General features: G+C 37.8%; 1 protein-coding gene across 1 annotated transcript in view; it reads right to left on the reverse strand.

Moving 5' to 3' along the window:
- Positions 1-4,933: 4,933 nt before the first annotated feature.
- prdm6 (PR domain containing 6) overlaps positions 4,934-23,524 on the reverse strand; it is a 31,034-nt gene continuing 12,443 nt past the window's right edge. The window contains exons 3-7 of the mRNA XM_053624993.1: positions 20,409-20,536; positions 18,414-18,538; positions 16,270-16,615; positions 9,098-9,274; positions 4,934-5,048 (exon numbers count right to left, since the gene is read on the reverse strand). Coding sequence (XP_053480968.1) covers positions 4,934-5,048; positions 9,098-9,274; positions 16,270-16,615; positions 18,414-18,538; positions 20,409-20,536 — 891 coding nt within the window. The remainder of the gene's footprint in view (positions 5,049-9,097; positions 9,275-16,269; positions 16,616-18,413; positions 18,539-20,408; positions 20,537-23,524) is intronic.

A 23,524-nucleotide genomic window follows, 5' to 3' on the forward strand; every position in this document is an offset into this window, starting at 1 on the left:
GCCATAGGGCTGAGCTTTGATCTCAGTTCTTCAGCTTGCACGCATTCCTTGCCCGAGCTCCTGCTTGCGTCCTGTAGGCCTAGCTACTCTGGCTCTGCAAAGCAGGTTATAAATTAATGGTTCAGACAAACGCAAATATGTGTTTCATGGAAGCCTAAAACTAAAACGGTCAACTTTATTTTGATGTTCATTATCTATCTTCCACATAATTCTTAGCATCTATTTCTCATCAAATTAGTACAAACATTGCCTATGATTGACGTTTGTCATTTGTATAAACTATTGTCAACATTCAGAGTTTTTTCTCAGGGTTCTTTTTTTTTTTTTTTACTGGCTAATAGCAAATGAAATATGAATGCTGACAGTGAAAGTGCAATCAGCTGCTTTATCTAGACACAAAAATGCATTTGCACATATTTTCAGCATTATAACCCTGCTATGTGGTCAGATTGTTGACATGGATTGATTTAATAGCTTTCATGCAGAGGTTTATGAACTTGTGGCCTCAAATGATGTTTTTGGGGCACATCAACAAATGATCGAAAGCATATGACATTGAAAATTTGAAGGTGATTATGAATCATTGGTTTCACTCTTCAAACACACTACTGTACATGGTCTACTGAACACTTGTGCAATTGGTTCCAGAATATTTAGAATCTGAGTGAGTTTCAGAAGATAAGTTGGTCCTCACTGGCGCACTGAAGTGATAAATAAGAAATGTACAGTACAACCTGATCAAATACAGGCCAATGAGAACAAGCATTCTTCAAACTTTTACAAAGCTGTGCATGGTTCCAATGATTTTTTTTTTTTTTTAATGAAAAAATTACAGTAAGTTTGATCAGTAATTGCTTCTGAAAATGTGACCTTTGTCTGTTTAGTGTTTTCAACAGCAGGAAATTCCACAGAAAGTGGACCACTCGAGTCGAAAGCCCAATGCTTCACGTATGTTTTCAAAATAATAATTTTCATCTGATTTTTTTTGTGGTGCCTTTGGGCGGTACTGCTTTTCACAGGTCTGAATTCCCACAGCAAAGTTCTATGATTGATGGTTGAAATTTTAACTATTTGTTTTATAAATGGCTAATACTCCTTTGGGGCTATTTCCTTGGGTTTCAAAACTGTAGTGATTACTAGGCAAGAGAATCAGCTGAATAAAAAATAAGAATTAGTAAATCAGGCTCTCAAGGGCTCCTGTGCACTGTGTTCACATCTGGTTTGTCCAGCTAAAGATAAATATACAGCATTATGCATGTTACAGTGTAATGGAATGTTCCCATGAACATAACTTTGAATATTATATATGTCAACTATGCAAAATGTCATTCTCAGTTTTTAAAAACAAACTATTATCGTCTTGCTCCACAGCAAGAGCCTTGTTTATAAGTGGTGTGAAAATACCATATATATATATATATATATATATATATATATATATATATATATATATATGTGTGTGTGTGTGTGTGTGTGTGTGTGTGTGTGTGTGTGTGTGTGTATAAAATTTTAATCTAAGCTGTCCGAAGGCTACATTGAAATAAACAGTGGAATAGCATATTAAGATGCATAGCCATCTCACTTTTAAGTGATTAATTTCATGCAAGCCAAACTAAACAAGACTGTGCCCCAGAAACTAAGAAATAATGTTTATACAACAGTCTCCAGTCATTTTCATGTTTTAGCTGCTTGACAAGCAATTGTTTTACATTTTCCTGTATTTCAAGTACTGATGTAGCCTAACAAATTAAAATGGTTTGAAATCCTTACTGTGGTGAGAAGTAAAAATGTACAACCTTCCCTGCAAAAAGGGTGCTGTTTTTATTTCTTTAATACAAACTGGGTATTGTGTTTTTGGAGAGGGGTTTGGAGAACATCACTTGAAAGGTGTGCATGGCAAGACATAATAAATCAGAGCCAGAGCGAGTGAGCAGCGCTGAGTTCATGTTCGGATGGCCAGATCCATAACCCCATGACAGTTGCCTGAACCGCAGAAACAGAGGCGCACAGGGACATGACCTTTCACACAGGCACCACAGGGGCCAGAGCCAGAGCGCTAACCTCTGACGCCACACTGATACATCACCAACAACCAAAGATGGATTTTATGCTTTGTATAAGAAAAAAATGTGCACAAGCCTGAATGTGTATTGTTTCTCAATGTAATTAACAGGAAAACAATAGTAAACAATAGAGAAGGAATCTACAGTATACTCCAGGTGAGTAACACTCTATATGTATTTACTCATAAAAGTTTAAATAAATGATTTAGATTTACCTTTAGCTTTACCAGTATAATTATTTCAGATTTCCTTATTGTAATACTGTCATACAGTCTTTGTGTATCACCCAATATCACCTAATGTAATGTAGATAAATTGTATAAAATGCTCTCATATTCACAAAGGGGTCGGGGGGAACGCAATTCAAATAAACAATTAAATATGAAATTACATTCCTTTAAAAAACTGGCTTCTGATTTTATCGACTTTGTCACTTTATTCACAAGACAATCTGTATTAGTTGTTTCATATTGTTTATTTAAAAAGGCAAAATCATGCAAACAAGAATCAAATGTGAACAAGACTGAGCTCATCTTAACGTATCAACGTATTTGAGACACTTTAATGATTATCATACACGATCGACTCTGTTCAGTCAACCTAAAAGCTGAGTCCATTAAACAAAAATCTGAACCTATCTTGAGGTAAATCACTGTGATTCTTTTCAAATATTTTAAACCTTGTTAAATATTCTGAGACCAATTTGATCAGTCTGTTGTATTTTTTAATTGAAAAAGCATCAAAATAAGGATATACATATATATATATGTATGTATATATATATATATATATGTATGTATATATATATATATATATATATATATATATATATATATATATATATATATATATATATATATATATATATCAGCCATAACATTAAATCCACCTGCCTAATATTGTATCCTCGTGTGCCGCCAAAATACCTCTGACCCGTCAAGGCATGGACTCCACAAAACCTCTGAAGGTGTGCTGTGGTATCTGGCACCAAGACATTAGCAGCAGATCCTTTAAATCCTGTAAGTTGTGAGGTGCGGCCTCCATGGATTGGACTTGTTTGTCCAGGACATCCCACAGATGCTCGATTGGATTGAGAGCTGGGAAATTATGGAGGCCAAGTCTTGAACTCTTTGTCATGTTCCTCAAACCATTCTTGAAAAGTTTTTGCATGAATCCTGCTGAAAGAGGCCATTAGCGAATAACACTGCCATGAAGGAGTGTATTTGGTCTGCAACAATGTTTAGGTAGGTGATATGTGTCAAAATAACATCCACATGAATGCCAGGACACAAGGTTTCCCAGCAGAACATTGCCCAGAGCATCACACTTCCTCCTCCAGCTTCTCATAGTGCATCCTAGTGCCATCTTTTAACCAGTCGCACATACTCCTGGCTATCCACATAATGTAAAAGAAAATGTGATCCATCAGACCAGGCCACCTTCTTCCATTGCTCCATAGTTCCATTCTGATGCTCACGTGCAGATTCTAGGAGCTTTTGGCAGTGGCCAGGGATCAGCATGGGCACTCTGACTGGTCTGCAGCTACCCAGCCCCATACACAGCAAGCTACAATGCTTGGTGTTCTGACACCTTTCTCTCATAGCCAGTGTTAACTTTTTCAGCAGTTTGTGCTACAGTTGATCTTCTGTGGGATTGGACCAGATGGGTTAGCCTTCATTCCCCGTGCACACGAGTGAACCTTGGGCGGCCATGACCTTTTCACCAGTTCACCAGTTATCCTTCATTGGACCACTTTTGGTAGGTACGATCCACTGCATACTGGGAACACTCGACAAGACCTGCCGTTTTGAAGATGCTCTGACCCAGTTGCCAAGCCATCACAATTTGGCCTTGTCAAAGTAGCTCAGATCCTTACACATCAACTTTGAGAGATGATTGTTCACTTGCTGCCTAATATATCCCACCCTTTGACAGGTACCACTGTAACAATAAAATCAGTCAGTGGTTTTAATGTTATGGCTTGTTTGTGTGTTTGTTTGTTTGTGTGTTTGTTTGTTTGTTTGTTTTCCTCCATAAAGTCAGAAACAGAAGTGTAATTTTTGTTTTTAGTAATGGTGCAATGATGTTAAATATTCCTTTTGTAACAAAATGCAACATTCAATAGCCCCATTCACCATATAGATGAATAGGGCCATAAAAGCATTCAATGACATGACAGATACAATTCTATATATTGCTTTAAACCCTTTCTTCTTCATTCCATATTTGGTAACAAGGTTTTTTTATTTATTTTTTTCACAATGACCTTTTTCCTTCCATCCCACTCATATTTAAATATTCATCATTACATTTAGAATCATTATTCAAACGAAATATTAAATAATACCAGTCAAAAGTGCCAAAAAGCATGATATGAGAGAAATATAATTCAAAATGTACATTTTATACAGAGGCTTTTTTTTGTGAATACAAATGTTTCTCTCAAAAAATCCTGCTTATTAAATGGTGCAATTATACAGATACTGTGCATTGTCTGTCTGAGGGGAATGTCCCCTTTTAGTCTTCTCCCTTTGGCTTTATTGTACAATGTACATGACTAAGAAATAAAGTGATATGCCATGTTTTTGGCATTTCACACTTATGTTCCAGGTTTTTAACAGAACTGTGACTTTCCCAGTCATGAATAAATAATCTTGTCCTATTCCCCACCAACCCCCCACCCCAGCCACAACCAGTCCCATATCTGTGTCGGGATCAATATCTCTTAACATCTTACTTATTTTATTACTGCTTTTGGTTTTCTGGGGCTGATTGAGAGTTTCTCAGAGGAAATCTTTGGTTTTGCTTAAGTGTCCGTGACATTTAATCATGACTTTCCCTCGCCGTTTAATTCCGGCATGGTCAATCAACTAATCCACCTCAATTGATTCGCTGCTCTCGCTGATGGGTTTGCACTCGTTGGGCATCCGCTGGTGTCTGCTAAGCTGTGTTGCCTGCGTGAAGCTCCTCTCGCACCGCTCACACCTGGACAAACACGAAACACAGACAGCATACTTAGCGAGGGCTATCACACGTTGTGAATCAACTGTTGTTGCCTTAATGACAAGTGACACTTGAAAGTGCCTGGGAAGCTTACTGGGCCAGAAAGGTGTAATTGCTGCCCACACCTAGGGGCCTTGATGCCGATGATGAACGAAGGCTCAGACGCCTCTCAACATGGGGGCCTGTCAATAATCTGAGAGGAAGGAGTGCCCCTAGAGAGGCCTGTCTAGATAAGGGCCCGAATCATTGTCACTTACAATAGATAAAGAACAAAAAGAGAGTTTTGGGAGGTTGGATATCAAAGGAGAGCATCTCCTGATGGCTTGGTTTTAACTGAGCTGAAAGCAGTTAACGCAGACACAAGATATTGGGCACTATATCAGTTGGATTCTGTCTAGCACATACAGATCTCTGGATTAGAAAATGTCTCAGAAACATTTCACAGAATGTGAGGAACCTGTTAGAAATTAGCCTGGAACCTTGGTTTTACCAGAAAATTTTATGATTTTTTGTTTAGATGTCAATAGAGAGAAACATTCCAAATAAATGCCTTGGACTTCATTGTATATTTAGTACACACATCACATTGGACAGTTCTGCCCAACATATTACTATGTACAGCCAGCAATTACTGACTTCATCTAAGAATAATTACCATAAAAGGCTTTTACACACTTGACATTCCAAACTGTAGATTAAGAACTGTTCCGCTGAAACACAAAATTTCAGATGAGGTTTATGTAAAACACTTCAGCATTCTCCACAAACAAAGGAAAAATGCCAGCCTTATCCTATCAAGCACATCAGCTCAATGAGAATAACTCAGGCATATTGATTGACTAAAGATTTCTGGTGAGTTTCATTAATGTCTTTGTGTGCTTCTTTCTCTCTAAAGCTCCTGAAGTGCTGATGACACATTTGTGTATCACTGATTGCTTATTAGATAGTTGACTTGTTACTAGATTGTTCTGCTCCCAACAGCCCATCTGCTCACATTAAAATCACTGTGTGAGATGATAAGACAAGGTCCTTTATGAGCCTGAGAGTCAGTTAAACTTTACAATTGCAAATTTGAAATAAATGAAAAGTTGGGGGGGGAAAGTCATTATTGAGATAAAAGTGACAAAGGGGGGGAGTGGGTAGTGATCAAAACTTTTCATATGACTTAATTTATATGAAATACAGCCTAATCACTATTGCTCATGATGTTTTTAGAATTAGATTGCAGTTACTGGTCTATGTCAGATTTGTCAAGTGACCTGCAACAGATAAATATACAGACCAGTAAAATATCTAAAGCAACATATTATATTTATAGAAGTGTGTTCTTTTATAAGGCTTGGGGCTTGCCAAACAAAGAACATTAGGAGAATGTAGAAAAGAATATTTAGGGTCATTTGTAAATGATTAATGTATAGCAATTGTATGAAGGATTGTATGTATGAAATGTATGGGGTTCTTTTTTTCATCAATGAAATGCCAGATCTAATATTGGAACGGCATTTTCATATTTAAAGGGATAGTTCACTCAAACATTAAAATTCTGACATCAATTACTCACCCTCAGGTTGTTCCAAACCCACAAGACTTTTGTTCATGTTTGGAACACAAATGAAGACATTTTAATGAAACCTGGGAGATTTCTGTCCCTCCATTTACAGTCCAAGTAACCAAAACTTTCAAGCTCTAAAAGTTCATAAAGGCATCGTAAACATAATCCATGTGATTCCAGTGGTTTAATCTTTATTCACAAAACATCTTCACTCCCGCATAGATCTCCAATGCATGTTCACAAGAGAACCACGACGCATGTGTGTTGTGTTGACTCGGGAGCAAGTCTTCCTGAATGTCGAAATCTGCAAACGTCTTTGTTACAAAGATTATTGTATGTGACTCATTTTGTGTACAGCATCCATCTTCCTCTGCTGTAAACAGTGTAGCACTTCCATGTCCCATTGTAACACTCTCACGTAGACTCTCACAAACAATCTTTGTGAGATATCTGCAGATTTCGACATAGAGGAGGACTTGTATTTTTTTTCCACACCCGCAGACATTTTTGTGTCTTCTCTCGTGTCAACACGACACACATGCATCGTGGTTCGCTCATGAATGTGTGTCAGAGATCTATGCAGGAGTGAAGGTATTTTGTGAATAAAGATTTATTTTTAGTTTTTTTGCACGCACAAAGTATTTGTATTGCTTCATAAAATTGGGATTAAACCACTGGAGTCACATGGATTACTTTTAAGATGCCTTTATAAACTTTTTGGAGCTTTTTAAAAGTTTTGGTTACTTGGACTGTAAATGGAGGGACAAAAATCTCCCAGTTTTCATTAAAATGTCTTCATTTGTGTTCCGAAGATGAACGAAAGTTTTATGGGTTTGGAATGACATGAGGGTGAGTAATTGATGACAGAATTTTCATTTTTGGGTGAACTATCCCGTTAAGCTAATTTGTTGTTAAATTCTGCCTTCAGCTCAGATTTCTGTGGAATAAATTAAATCTAACTGTGCATGTAATGATATCTAATCAGGCAGCTACGAAATTTACATTCAAACATTTTAAGTAATAATGTTTTCAATTAAAACTTTTATTGCAGTGGTATTAAATAATACTAATTAGCTGATTAGTTAAAAACATTTGGTGTAGAGTGGTGTATTTGGTGTAGAGGGAGGAAAAGAGCTAGCGTCAAAAGGTCACATGTAACTAACATTCTAATGACTTATATATATATAGAACTCCACTGACTGCTGTTCATGCTCAACTTGTTCAGTCTTTTTTTAGGAAATCTGTGTAGCTTGCATCTTGCCTCCCACAAATCTGGGCACTTCAGACAAAATGGGAATTCCAGACCTAGACAATAATATTTTGCTCCCATAAGCCATGGCTGAAGGAATGTCAGTGTTGGAAATACCAATATGGGCCAAATTCAACCCAACTGTTATATAAAAATTATAGTGGTTCCTGTAGTGGGGGAACTGGCAATGCACGGTTAGTGATATATTCACACTATTTCAATAGCTGTAGTTCAAAAGATCATTCATAGTATATTTTGCAGACTGACTCACTGCTTAATGACAAAGTTTGGGCTTTAACACTCCTGAGCACCAGCACTCTTTCCAACCCTTGTGGCTATTTGTGGTTCTCTTTGCCTCTGTGTAAATATAACGCTAAACCTTCAAGAAGTGTGTGTGTGTGTGTGTGTGTGTGTGTGTGTGTACATGCATGCTTGGCTGGTACTCACCATTTTTTTCTGTAAAAAAAAATACAGAATTTATTTTTTTTTAACAAAAAGGGTTAGGATTAGAATTACAGCAATATTTAGTTACAGTAAAAATGAAAAGTGTGTGTGTGTGTGTGTGTGTCTGTGTGTGTGTGTGTGTGTGTGCGTGTGCATGTGTGTGTGTGTGTGTGTGCGCACGTGTGTGTATGTGTGTGCACACATATTTTTTGTATGTCAACTCCATTTAAAGCGACATGCTTAACTTTACCTTATTTACAAGTCAATAAAAGCATGTCAAATGAACAAAAGAAAATCTATGATCTTATTATGATAGATTTTATAATCCATCCATCCATTTTCCAATCCGCTAATCCTACATAGGGTCATGGGGAGCCTGGAGCCTATCCCAGGAACTTGGGGCACAAGGCGGGGAACACTCTGGATGGGATGCCAACCCATCGCAGGGCACAATCATACACATGTTCACACACTACGGACAATTTGGAAATGCCAATCAGTCTACAGCACATGTCTTTGGATTGGGGGAGGAAACTGGAGTACCTCCAGGAAACCCCCGAAACTCCACACACATAAGGCAGAGGCAGGATTTGAACTCCCAACTCCGGAGGTGTGAGGAAAATGTGCTAACCACTAAGCCATTGTGATATTGTTTAGATATCACAGAGATTTTATAATATTCTATATTATTATAATATTCTACTACATTTCCTATATACTATTGCTTGGCTATTTAATTCCAAATGAATGCATGGCTAGTAAGCAGTGGTACTCACTGTTACTTACTTGAATGGCTTCTCCCCGGTGTGGGTGCGGATGTGGTTGTTGAGCGTCGTTGCTCCGGCAAAAGCTCGGCCGCAATAGCCACACTTGAAGGGCCGGTCACTGGAATGTGTTACCACATGGTTGCGTAGCTCTGAAGGCTGGGCAAAGGACTGTGAACAGTGTCCACACTGATAGGGTCTGGAAACACATACACACACATGAGCACATCAGTGACAGCCCACTGCTGTTACCATGGCAGCATGACCTCTCATCAACAACAGGGCAAGGTACACAGTTTAGGCCATCTATCAATATTTTCACTTGCTCTGATGGTTAGGGTTTCCTCTGCTTTTCGGTTCACAAGTGCATAGCTGCAGCCGTAATGACCTCTGTTAATTATTAGCCCATTTTCAGTTAATCGTGGAGAGCTGATAACAAATCACGAATTTATTGACAATTAGGGACAACAAAGGAAAGCACTTGCAGGCGTAATTAGATGAATTGACAATTCAACTGTGCCATCAATTACATTATGTATTTCGAGGAAGAGAGATAGAGAACGAGAGACATTGGCTCAAGCATCTTGCATTTCATACAGTTTTACTGAAATTTGTGACTGAAGTTTTTCTGTTGGGAGATGCATTGATTGTGAATATTTTAACATGATAAATGTTTGGCGAGTATTTACTACAGCGGCACTTGTGATTAATGTCAACATATTGTTTATTGCTGCACTGGGCCCTGGCGCAGCAGAATATTAGACATAAATGGCCCACTGAAATGAGTTTGTACCGAAAACATACACAAGCCTTATATAAACTTATATTATATTGCATAGATAATAAAACAAAGACTGTAGTCTACCTGTATGTGTACAAGGATTGGTGTGTCTTTGCTAGTGCGGCAGAGAATTTGACTTTGGATTTGTTTGGAGTTTGTTAGAATTGGTGTTTGGGTGTTTATGGTGCAGATCAATTTTGTAATTAATGGCTCTATGGAAGGCTTTGCGTATTCAAGGAATGCAACAAAATTAGGACACAGTGATGACTGGTGTAGTCAAACAAAAAACAAGAAAACCCCTTTTCTGTGGTTTAGTCAGCAACATATAAGCAAAGCTCCATCTTTCATGATAATATACCCGAATAATTTATCCACCCTGAAATGTTCATATAGAACAAAGATCAATAAATATGTATAGGCCAAATCCCATAAAGCATAACTGAGAGCATTTAAAAAAGATTCCCAGGGTCATTTATGGCACTTGCTTCAACTCCAAATACCAACAGATCCAGATTCCCTTGTTCAGCTAAATTTTATCTGCACCCCAGGGTCATAAAGTTTCATATTGACAACCCTTCACATCGACTTCAACTCCTAGGGTATCCCAGCAACATTTTTCTTGTCTATGAATATTAGTTTATTGAATAAGTGGCATCTGTTTTCCTCTGCATCACCGTTAGAGTGGGTATTTCTTTGTGACAGCAGCAACTGATTTATAGGTTTGTATGCACCCAAGAAATATTGTGCTAAGCAAAAAATTTCCAATACGTCCTGGGCCATATTTAATTAGGTTTAGAGATGTTACACACAGTAAATTCCACAGTGGTCAGCGATGCAAAACTGTGTGTAAATTGTCGATTCTATACCCCTTGTACAGTGATGCAGAGAAGTTACATTTATTCTATTTCTTACCATCCTCTCAAATATTGCGCTAGTCAGGAACCCTCTAATAAATGCCCATAATTATGGTACATGAATATGCTTACGTAGCCTTATAAAATCTTCCTAATGTCTTTCATTGCTTAAATACACGGTCAAGAATAGTAGAAAAATTCCTCTGCACAATATAAGTGAACACGAAATTCAAAGAGAAACATATGTTTTAGATTAGTGTTCATTTTCATACACTTACACACCTTGATCACATCTATTCTAACTAAAAATGGTAAGAAATAACCATTTGTCAAATGTCTTTTATCCAAATCCTGCCCATTTTCAACTACAAGTAAAAAGCATGTTGTGATTGTAACATATTGAGCCATTAGGTTTTTACCCTCAATATGCTTTTTGCAGATAAAACCTTTCGACTGTATATTGTTTTAAACTTCTAAGCAATAGTTTGAGATAAAACTACTCAGATATATTCAGTGGCATGTACAGTATCTCACAAAAGTGAGTACACCCCTCACATTTTTGTAAATATTTGATTATATCTTTTAATGTGACAACACTGAAGAAATGACACTTTGCTACAATGTAAAGTAGGGAGTGTACAGCTTGTATAACAGTGTAAATTTGCTGTCCCCTCAAAATAACTCAACACACAGCCATTAATGTCTAAACCGCTGGCAACAAAAGTAAGTACACCCCTAAGTGAAAAAGTCTAAATTGGGCCCAATTAGCCATTTTCCCTCCCCAGTGTCATGTGACTTGTTAGTATTACAAGGTCTCAGGTGTGAATGGGGAGCAGATGTGTTAAATTTGGTGTCATTGCTCTCACACTCCCTCATACGGGTCACTGGAAGTTCAACATGGCACCTCATGGCAAAGAACTCTCTGAGGATCTGAAAAAAGAATTGTTGCTCTACATAAAGATGGCCTAGGCTATAAGAAGACTGCCAAGACCCTGACACTGAGCTGCAGCACAGTGGCCAAGACCATACAGCGGTTTAACAGGACAGGTTCCACTCAGAACAGGCCTCGCCATGGTCGACTAAAGAAGTTGAGTTCACGTGCTCAGCATCATATCCAGAGGTTGTCTTTGGGAAATAGACGTATGAGTACTGCCAGCATTGCTGCAGAGGTTGAAGGGGTGGGGGGTCAGCCTGTCAGTGCTCAGACCATACGCCGCACACTGCATCAAATTGGTCTGCATGGCTGTCGTCCCAGAAGGAAGCCTCTTGTAAAGATGATGTACAAGAAAGCCCGCAAACAGTTTGCTGAAGACAAGCAGACTAAGGACATGGATTACTGGAACCATGTCCTGTGGTCTGATGTCAAGCGTGTGTGGTGGCAACCAGGTGAGGAGTACAAAGACAAGTGTGTCTTGCCTACAGTCAAGCATGGTGTTGGGAGTGTCATGGTCTGGGGCTGCATGAGTGCTGCAGGCACTGGGGAGCTACAGTTCATTGAGGGAACCATGAATGTCAACATGTACTGTGACATACTGAAGCAGAGCATGATCCTCACCCTTCGGAGACTGGGCCGCAGGGCAGTATTCCAGTATGATAACGACTTTTGCCTTGCTAAAGAAGCTGAGGGTGAAGGTGATGGACTGGCCAAGCATGTCTCCAGACCTAAACCCTATTGGGCATCTGTGGAGCATCCTCAAACGGAAGGTGGAGGAGCACAAGGTCTCTAACATCCACCAGCTCTGTGATGTCATCATGGAGGAGTGGAAGAGGACTCCAGTGGCAACCTGTGAAGCTCTGGTGAACTCCATGCCCAAGAGGGTTAAGGCAATGCTGGAAAATAATGGTGGCCACACAAAATATTGACACTTTGGGCCCAATTTGGACATTTTCACTTAGGGGTGTACTCACTTTTGTTGCCAGCAGTTTTGACATTAATGGCTGTGTGTTGAGTTATTTTGAGGGGACAGCAAATTTACACTGTTACACAAGCTGTACACTCACTACTTTGCATTGTAGCAAAGTGTCATTTCTTTAGTGTTGTCACATTAAAAGATATAATCAAATATTTACAAAAAGGTGAGGGCTGTACTCACTTTTGTGAGATACTGTATATAACATTTTTATAGCATTTTATTTTTTGGAGGGAAAAAAACAGATAGAACTTTCGATGTCAGGGTCTTGATATTTTAATAGAAATCTCCATTATATATCTTATATTACAAGTCAAAGAAGGTGATTACTTTCTTCAGTCAAATCAAATCTTCTGGGCAAAATTTACTAGGAACTGATGTAATTCCTGAAAATTCAGTATTTTAGAAATAATCATGTTAATGGTTATGGTCATGTTGCCAAGACTATTTGGCTTACAGTATAACCCCCAGGAGGAACCATAGCAAAACATATACTCTCATAAACCATTAAACTAAGCAAGAATGTTATTGGTACAAAATGTACAGTCAGGTCCATAAATATTTGGACAGTGACACAATTTTTGTAATTTTGTCTCTGTACCCCGAAACAATGGATTTGAAATGAAGCAGTAAAGATGTGATTGAAGTGTAGGCTTTCAGATTTAATTCAAGGGGTTTAGCAAAAATATTGTATTAACCGTTTAGGAATTACAGCCTTTTTTGCAGGATCCCTCCATTTTCACAGGCTCAAAGGTAATTGGACAAACTAACAATCATAAATAGGATTTTTTTTTAATACTTGAATGCAAATCATTTGCCGTCAGTGACTGCATGAAATCTGGAACCCATCAAATGCTGAGTTTCTTCCCTTGAGATGCTTTGCCAGGCCTTTACTGCAGCTTCCTTCAGTTGCCTCTTGTTTGTGATTCTTTCTGCCACCAGTTGTGTTGTCAGTATGTGAAAAGCATGCTGAATTGGGTTTAGGTCATCAGACTTTTAAGAACATTTAATAGCAGACTCACAAAGATATGCATATCTACAGTGTTCTTGAATTTTCTGGATGTTGTGAAGGGGTTTTTCTTCAACAAGGTAAGAATTCTGCATTCATCCACTTACGTTGTCTTCCATGGTCTTCCAGGGCTTTTGGTGTTTCTGAGCTCTCCAGTGCATTATTTCTTTTTAAGAATGTACCTAATTGTAGATTTGGCCACTCCTAAAGTTTCTACTACCTCTCTGATAGATCTGTTTTGTTTTTCAGCCTAATGATGGCCTCCTTCACTTGCATCAACAACTCTTTGGACCACATAATAAAAGTTCCCATAAGCAGCTACCAAATGCAAATTCAACACTTGGAATCAACTCCAGACCTTTTATCTCCTAAATTTGTCATGAAATCACAAGGAAACAGGCCACACATGCCAAGAAACTTCTTATCAGTCAACTGTCCGATTATTTTTGAGCCTGTGAAAATGGAGGGACTCTGTATAAAATGGTATAATTTCTAAGCGGTTAATACAATATTATTGTCAAACCAATTTAAAGCTGAAAGTCTACACTTCAGTCACATCTTGTTTGCTTAATTTTAAATCCACTGTGGTGGTGTACAGAGGCAAAATTACAAAAATTGTGTCACTGTCCAAATACATATGTACCTAACTGTATCAGGTAGATTCTTCATTGTGTAACTGATAGTTTGTTTGGGGAATAATAATATGAAGAACATATAGTATACTGTATCCCACATGCTATAATCCATGTCTAGTTAGTGTTCTTACTACATATCATTCATTGTAATACGTGCTAAAATAAATTTAAAAAAGCACACATCAGTTTAAACACCATGAAAAGGATATGTGGTGCATGTTGGCCCAAAAATCTAACATTCAGATCAAATGACTTAGCTACGTGCAGTGCCCTCGGTAAATATGAGCATATAAGGCTGTGAAAAATTGTCTTTAATGTGGAACCTTTTGATCTTTTGTTAAAAAAAATCACAAAAATACTCTGCTCTCATGAATATTAAAGAATTGCAAACACAACACAGGTTTATCAAAAAAATATATCTTTGTTAAATATAGGTGTGCAACAATTATTGGCACCCTTTTAGTCAATACTTTGTGCTACTTCCCTTTGCCAAGATAACAGCTCTGAGTATTCTCCTATAATGCCTGATGAGGTTGGAGAATACATGGCAAGGGATCTGAGACCATTCCTCCATACAGAATCTCTCCAGATCCTTCAAATGTTATGGTCCACGCTGGTGGACTCTCCTCTTCAGTTCACCCCACAGGTTTTCTATGGGTTTGAAGTCAGGGGACTGGAATGGCCATGACAGGACCTTGATTTTGTGGTCAGTAAACCATTTTTGTGTTGATTTTGATGTATGTTTTGGATCATTGTCCTGCTGGAAGATCCAATCACGGCCCATTTTAAACTTTCTGGCAGAGGGAGTCAGGTTTTCATTTAATATCTCTTGATATTTAATAGAGTCCATGATGCCATGTTTCCTAACAAAATGTCCAGGTCCTCTGGCACAAAAACAAACTAAAAATTAAAGAGCCACCACCATATTGAACTGTGGGCAGGAGGAACTTTTCCATATGGCTACCTCTCTGTGTGCGCCAAACCCACGTCTGGTGTTTACTACCAAAAAGATCTATTTACTTTCATCTGACCATAGAACCCGATTCCATTTGATGTTCCAGTAGTGTCTGGCAAACTGAAGACACTTGATTTTGTTTTTGGATGAAAGTAGACGCATGGTTGTGGTGATGTAGGTGATCTTCGGATTGTAGTTTTGGAGACTTTCTGACTCAAAGATTCAAAACTTCTGCAATTCTCCAGCTGTGATCCTTGAAGATTTTTTTAGCCACTCGAACCATCCTCTTCACAGTGCGTTCAGACAGTATAGACGCACGTCCTCTTCCAGGTTGATTCATAACATTTCCAGTTGACTGGAACTTCTTAATTATTGCCTGATGGGCATTTTCAAGGCTTGTGCTATTTGCTTATAGCCACTTCCCATTTTGTGAAGCTCAACAACCTTTTGCTGCACATCACAGCTATATTCCTTGTCTTACCCACTGTTATGAATGACTAAGAGAATTTGGCCTATGTGTTATATTTATACCCCTGTGAAACAGGAAGTCATGGTTGAACAATTTCCTGTTCCTAGTCACCAGGTGTACTACAAAACATTTAAAATAGCAATGGGAATATACTTCAAATATATTTTTCTCATATGAATTCATAGGGATGCCAATAATTGTTGCACACCTAAATTTAACAAAGATATTTTTTTGATAAACCTGTGTTTTGTTTGCAACTGTTTGATGTCCATGAAAGCAGAGTATTTTTGTGATTTTTTCTAATATTTTATTATATTTTATATTTTCAATATACAGATCACGAGGTTAAACAATGAAGACAATTTTTCACAGCCTTCTTTGCTCATATTTACCAAGGCTGCCAACATTAGTGGAGGGCACTGTATCTGCACCATATAGCCCGATGTTGTGTCTGTTTAGCATCCTTGTGTTCTCTGTCCCTCTTTAGCTGAATGTGTTGATTTATGTACTCCGTAATATCCCATTAGATTGCTTTTACTGAGCTACCACTGCCCTGTAGAGGCTGTTAGAGTGTGAGTTACCTGTCCGGGTTCTGTGTGCACACATGCATTTGCAGGAGAATGCGCTGTGTGAAGGTCTTGAAGCACTGGCCACACTTCCAGAGGTGCCAGTCGCTGAATTCACTGTTAAGCTGGCTGGTGGATGTGGGACTGGCTAGGACCCGCTGGTTCTTGGTGTTCAGCTGGTTAAAGCCAGACTCCATGTTGCCCACCTTGTCCAGGAGAGAGAAGCTCCGTGGGCAGGGTGAGTGAGGGAAAACCATGGAGCGCTGCAGCATGGCGGGTGAAGAGGATTTGGATGTTTTGCTGAAAGGCTGCAGGCTTTCCTGTCGGGACATGGCCTCGATTACAGTAGATGGCACATTCACTGTTCAAAGAAACACAAATAATTGCAGAGTTGATCAGTCAGTTTTCTGTACTAACTATTGTTTGTTACTGAGTTCTTACTGCATCAATTGCCAACATCAGATCCAACATGACAAACATGACATTGAACAGAACAAACAGTAGTTTCATATTAAACTTTATATTAAAGAGGGCAGATCTAGTTATCTCATGCTCAGACATTACCATTTTCCACATTCTTTTGTAGTGCAACATGCTGTACACACAAAAATAACATTACCAAACTGTAAGATGAGAAGAGCTTGGGCTTTCTTTTATTTAATAAAGCTAATGTATCCAGTCAAAATGTAATGTTGGATGATGATCAAAATAAAGAAACGTGATTAGAGTTAGTGTTAAAGTTACATTTCTTCTACAAGACATCTGGAGTAGTGTATCGCAGGGGTTAATTTAAGATGCAGAAGTCAAACTTAACCATGTTTCAAGCTATTCTATAAGCTAAACATTTCTATTCTTTTACAGGACATTTGTTCCTTTGTTTGTTTTGTTCCTCACCAATGCAATCAGAATTGACACAAGCCAAATTGATGAAAAATTACATGTGAAAGGTTATAGTGAAGACAAGGGTTCCTGGGCATAGCTTTTATTATAACTTCATCAAATTAAATCAAGCCAAATTACTCTCTCACTCCTTATAGTACCGAATTTTGCATGAGATCAGGTTGTTTTCACGATAATCATGCATTCACAATGAAAATGCACTCAAGAGTACAAATACAATTACATACAACAAAACAAAATCCATCATATGAGCTTTCAGAAGTTTTATATATATATATATATATATATATATATATATATATATATATATATATATATAAAGAATATATATATATAATGTAATTTAGATGTTTAGTTCTAAAAAAACACTTAATAAAGTTCTCAATTTTATTGATTCTTGTACCAGGTATGTTCAAATACACAATTTTATCCATCTGTACTAAATTACTATTACCATTGTTCACCAGATGCAAGAGGATTTGGCTTTATGGTATTTTTTCTTTTTGTTATAGTATTGCATTGATCAAATCATACTGCACGCTTTGGAGAACAGTTTGGAGGGAAAGAGAGTTGTTTAAACAGAACAGCAACCAGACTAAAGCCATAAAATGTCTCTCATGTAAACACGAAACTGTCAGACTTTGTCAGATATCCAGGCGTTCCACTCGCCAATGGGCTAAACAAATACAAGACCTAACTGTATGGGGTAAACGTTCATTTATGCTGAGAAAATAATATTTTAAATCAAAAGTACTTTCAAATAAATGATGGAATGTACCATGAACTTTGGGGGGACTAAAATACATTTGATCTCATATGCACTAACTCTGCTCATCTCTAACATCCACACATGAAATACAAAGTAGGCTTTAGATGGCGAGTCCAAAAATGAAGACATGGAACTGGGTTCCACTCCTCCAAAACTAACTGATCTACCATGAAGTCCATGAAAGAAAACAAATTGTGTCGGTGAACTATGACTATAGTAAAATACTAAGAATTTGGTTATTTAAAAAATATATATTTAATTTATGTTTCATATTTTTTTATATTAATATTTTTCAAATTATTTCATGTTTCTTTTGCTTAAAATTTGTTTGTAGTTCTTTAAAATACTTGGTAGAAGCCAACATTTGTTTGGATGGTGTCTTGAACAAAAATTATGTAAATTAATGTGCCCTCATCACTAAATGTAGGCATATAGTGTTATAGCACTGCTGTTTTACTAAATGAGTGTGCTTATAAGTGGTAAGACTTACAGTTTTCATCCTGTGCGATGCACTGCAGGGGGATGCCAAAGAAGGAGGTGTAACTGTCATTGTACCATACCAGAAGCTCTGTTCCTCTTGGAATATCCATACAAGCCCGGTAGAAAATACACGATCTGAAAATACGATTTAGGTTTTTTTATCTGACAGGATACAAATGAACACAATACAGTCCAAGCATATCGCTGAATAGTTGAAAATAAAGGCCATCAGTGGTTCTTTGGGAGTCACGAGATTTGAATTCACAATGATTTGGTCATTAGCCCAGTGACCATAGTATTTGTGTTAGAATTCACATTTCCTTTCTTGGCTTGTTAATGACTCTCTACGTTCATCTAGGTTCATCTAGGTTAAACCTATGGGAAATATTACACGTCATAATTTTCCAGCATTCAATGAGCCTACATGTCAATAACTTCACTCACATTATAATGCTTAATTTGTATGTTAATAGTGCAAAGAATAATATTTAATTACTCTTTGGTTTTCACATACTTCAATATATAAACATTTGTAATACTCGGAGAATTTGTTCTCACATGTTCAGAGGAGCTCTGGACTGGGAATTGGAGTGCACTACAAATATTTGATAATAAGCTCCTTTGGTCTCTGTAGAGTTGCAGAGGCCTGTGAATTTTATTAATTCATTTCACCGAGACACCAAAATAAAACAAGGGGTGAGCCCATAAATCAAAAACATCTTGCAACCCATGAGAGAAAAAAAAATACACTATACCATGTACTTTATACCCTTGTAACAGTTCATCTCTCAGTTTGGCTTCACTTAACATAAACACTGGAGCACACAAATAAATGTACTCACACTAAATGACTCAGCTGGCTGCTGAAAGAGGGCTGTTTTTGGAGCAATGGGTGGTCTTGCGCGTTTTCAGAGGAGGCTGAACAAGTGTAAACGAACACCATCTCTTACAACGCTGCCGTCACTTCCAAAACGTGCACAGAACTCCACACCGGCCAAGCACATCAAAGGCCATTTTTTCCCCTTCGTCTTGGATAACATTTCCAGCGCTGACATGTATTTAGTATTGTGGTTGGATGAGTCATAAAGACAACGGTGGGGTGTCCCCAGTGCAAGTGAAGTAAAGCACATGCCAATGGACATTATTGTCAAGGCAAAACAAAACAGCCAGCTCAGGGTTGATCAATCACAAGTTGCTTTGAAGAGAATTCCATCTAGATATTGCAAATCATAACACTGGAACTCAATCCAGCTGACGGAGAGGACATTCCAATGTGCAGCATGCACATGGTTTGAAAAACTCCTAACAGCTAGAACTTGTATACACAATAGTGTATGCAAGAGGGGAGTCTCACCTCTGAAGTTCCCTAAAGCAGTCCTCTTGAGTATACACCTATTTAGAGCACTCAAGGGTCACTAGGTCTTAACAGTGAAACAACACTAGGCAAAGTACTGTTGAAGTACACACTTGAACCACTTGAAGACACAAAGTGACACTGTGTAAAGTTAAATCCCACTGATGTTTGTAGCTCAGAGGACTAATTCCACATCATGGCCCCATATTTCCTACTGACACTACACAGTTACCAAAACCGCAAGCCATAATAATAGAGGCACTAAGAGTAGAGCAATAACACAGTGCCTGCTTATGGTTATCAAAGCAAAATTATACCCAGCTCTCACTGCTTACAGTCTAGACAGACACTAGGCTATCCAATATCAACCTGAAAGTAATACACAGATTCTTAATCTTGTTCAGCATGAGATCTCCTATGCCATGGGAAATATCAGTATGGGAGACTTGTAGCTCAGTGGTTAAGGTTCTGTGCTAATGACCTCCAAGTTCAAATTCCATGGTTGCCAGACAGCCACTGATTGGACCTTATTTAGACTTATTGCAAGTCACTTTAGATAAAAGCATCTACCAAATTAATAAATGCAAATAACTTAGCAAAAAGACATCATATAGTTTATTTCTAAATTCTGTACAAAAGTCTGTACATTACCTGTACTGAACCACTGTCATGTTCTGTTCCCCACAGTGTCTGGCACAGCGGATGTACCTCATCCAGCTTGACTTGCTTGGATCATTGCCATCAATAAAGTGCTGTAATGTGCCCTCCTGGTCATAGATCTAAAAGACAAATGAAGAATTCAAAACACATAACCAATGTAGGCAAAACCAAAAACACTTTACATGCAATTATGCACCAGGTGTGTTGTTCACAAGCTGATCAAAAAATATGAATATGTACACAGATGGATAATAAACAAATAAATAAAATTTACAGATCACAGATGCACCTGCATAAACTTCTATAGTACAGTTCAAATTTAATCTCTGTATGCCAGATATTATTGTGCTAGATTTTAGCAATACATATCTCTAATTTGTGACTATTTGTAAAATATACTAGCAATGTACTTCTATAGCATAGAATATTTTTAAAGGGCCTAATAAAAATGTAACCATCTATACATCGATTGTAAACAGAGCTATTTATCTTTTACATTATTTACAACATGTAAAATTCCTGGTTTTAATACTGGGAAGTGTTTTGTGGGTGGGCTGTTTGATTTTCTTTCACAAGTAGCATTTCTTTCACTAGCTATTGCTAACTAATGCAGGAAACCACATATAAATGGTACAGAAAGATATGGCTAAGTGGCTGGATATCTGACTGAAATTAATGAGTGTGTTACTATTAAGAGCATGAATTACTCCAGCAAGAAGACTTTTTTATTAGTTTAGTCCATTTGCATTTGTCTTTAGAATATTTTGTATTGCATGTCTGAAAATTATTTTGGTTTTAGGTCTTGAAGATTTTTCTCCATTCTAAAGTGCTAGCTGCACAGCTGTATACAATTTCTCCTTTAATATAAGTTTAATATTTAGCTACAAAGATAGTGAGTAAGGTATTTAGCTAGTAATGTCTTTTTCTGGGAACAGTATAAAACAACATCTTTAGCTTTCACTTTTTGATGTACCACACCAGATACAACTGAACTGGTTTCATTCAACTAAATTTCAGCCTTTGATAAGGAAAACAATGTATAGTGGTGATGACAGTATTATATTCTGAGAGATGCAGTTCAGAGCTACAAGCACATAACAAATAACACATTAAACACTAGTTGTATGCTCAAATACCCTTTTAAATCTGCAACAGAACATTTCACAGACACTCACCGATGAACATAATAATGTCACGTGACAAAAACAATTCAAAGATACATTTTTTGAATGGTTAATGTTCTTTTTAAAACACAGTTAGCCTCAGTAGAAGAATATATATGGTTTCACATTATAAAGAAGACAGGGTCTCAAATTGTGCTCTATGTTACGTTACCAAATGGAGTCTCTGGATTGTTTCCTTCCACTTCACTGAAGTGCTCAACACTGTTAAGTGTTCAACATAGAATTAAAAATGTTCAATCTTCAAATCATGGTACATCAGAGGAAGTGTACACGGTTAGAACATTTCTTTCAATCAAAGAAAGCCTATTTCTAATATAACGGCCAAACATAAATAGAAAGTCACAACATCTGTATACATGTTTTCAGCCATATCTCAGCATCTCTATCTAAACCACAATCAATCCATCTCCCAGTACAGAAATCAGAGACCTTCTGCCTTGTCACTGGAGCAGGCCTGAATGAATGGGATTTAGAGACCCCTCTGACCCCACTGAGCCCCTGACATCCAGTTTGTCTGCACTCATTCCCCTTTCTTATCCTCATGGCTTTTTAGTGAACCTCCACCGCCTCTGACAGTATGATAGAATGCTTGGACACTGCTTACAGCAAAGCAGTTTGTTACACAAGCCCTGAGCCTAACCTTCCAGCTGCTTTATCGAAAAAGAGACATTTTATTTATGGATTGTTTAGCTTTGACTAGATAAATATCACAACCAATAGAAAATATCAAGTACGTATAATGCAAAAGAGCAAGCTTATATAATGCAAATGTGCTATTAACATGGCAGCTTGTTAATTTTGAGAGGATTTGTTTCTAGATTGCATACCCAGTATTAATGCAACCTCTGTGTCAAACAAGGCATTGTAAAATTTTGATTATTTTAATCACATTTCTGTAAATCCCCATGTTAAACTGAAGAAATGAAAAGAGAAAGAAAAGGGGTTCTGTGACAAAAAGCCATTTTTAGCCCAGATGTATGATGTATCTAAAACATTTGTCATTGTGTTACATTTGGTAGCTCTCTGCAGCATGTTTAGGTACATGTGGTCATATTGGTTAAACAATACAAATGCATTATAAAATCAATGCTGGCCAGAACAAAAAAGTTCAGCAGTCACACCACACAGTGTGAAAGAAGATGTCATTACTATGATCAGATGACGTCATTCTAAATCCTACCCTTCACACATATACAGTAGCCTACACACACAGTACATACAATGAATCAGTGTGAAAAACAGAATGCAAAGAGTCCAGTCATTTCTCTGGCGTGTGGCGACTTTACTGGGAGCAGCACCTTTCCCCAGAGCAGAAAGAGAAATAGGATTGAGACAAAATCATGCAATCTACAGACCACATACAAGCGAGGGAAAATTTGACTCTGGTGTAGGAGGAATTTTGCTGGCATGCATTGGCATCCTCTTTCCCAGTCAGAGGGAAGGGTCACTGCAAGTCAAAATATAGTTGATGTGACTGATCACCTTTATACTTGATGAGTATGCAAACTACTGTATGTAAATCACATGTTACGGGCTTCACAGTAAATAAAAGTAGCCTACATAAACACACAAAACGGGCTTCTCTCACTCAAGTATATTTCTCTGAGGAAGAACCGCGCAAAAAAAGGCATAAAAATAAGTCGGCGCAAAAAACCATGAAGAAAAGGGACATGCAGCTGATGGTTTTGCGCGTGTCCGCCTCCCAAACCCAGATGTCATTTACCGGCATGCATGAGTGGCGCTCGGAACATTATAGACAGTGTTGCCAGGTGCGTGTGTTCCCCGCAACCTAATCTACTTTTGAAGTTCCTGTGTGCTTTTTAATTCGTGTCCATAGATCAATAATACCAGACAATTTTAGTACCTTGTCGAAAGAACGATTTAGGAAAACTAAGTCATTTAAAAAATGCTTGTCGAATGGGT

Source organism: Ictalurus furcatus, chromosome 5, assembly GCF_023375685.1.
Source record: "Ictalurus furcatus strain D&B chromosome 5, Billie_1.0, whole genome shotgun sequence".
NCBI classification, from domain to species: Eukaryota; Metazoa; Chordata; class Actinopteri; order Siluriformes; family Ictaluridae; genus Ictalurus; species Ictalurus furcatus.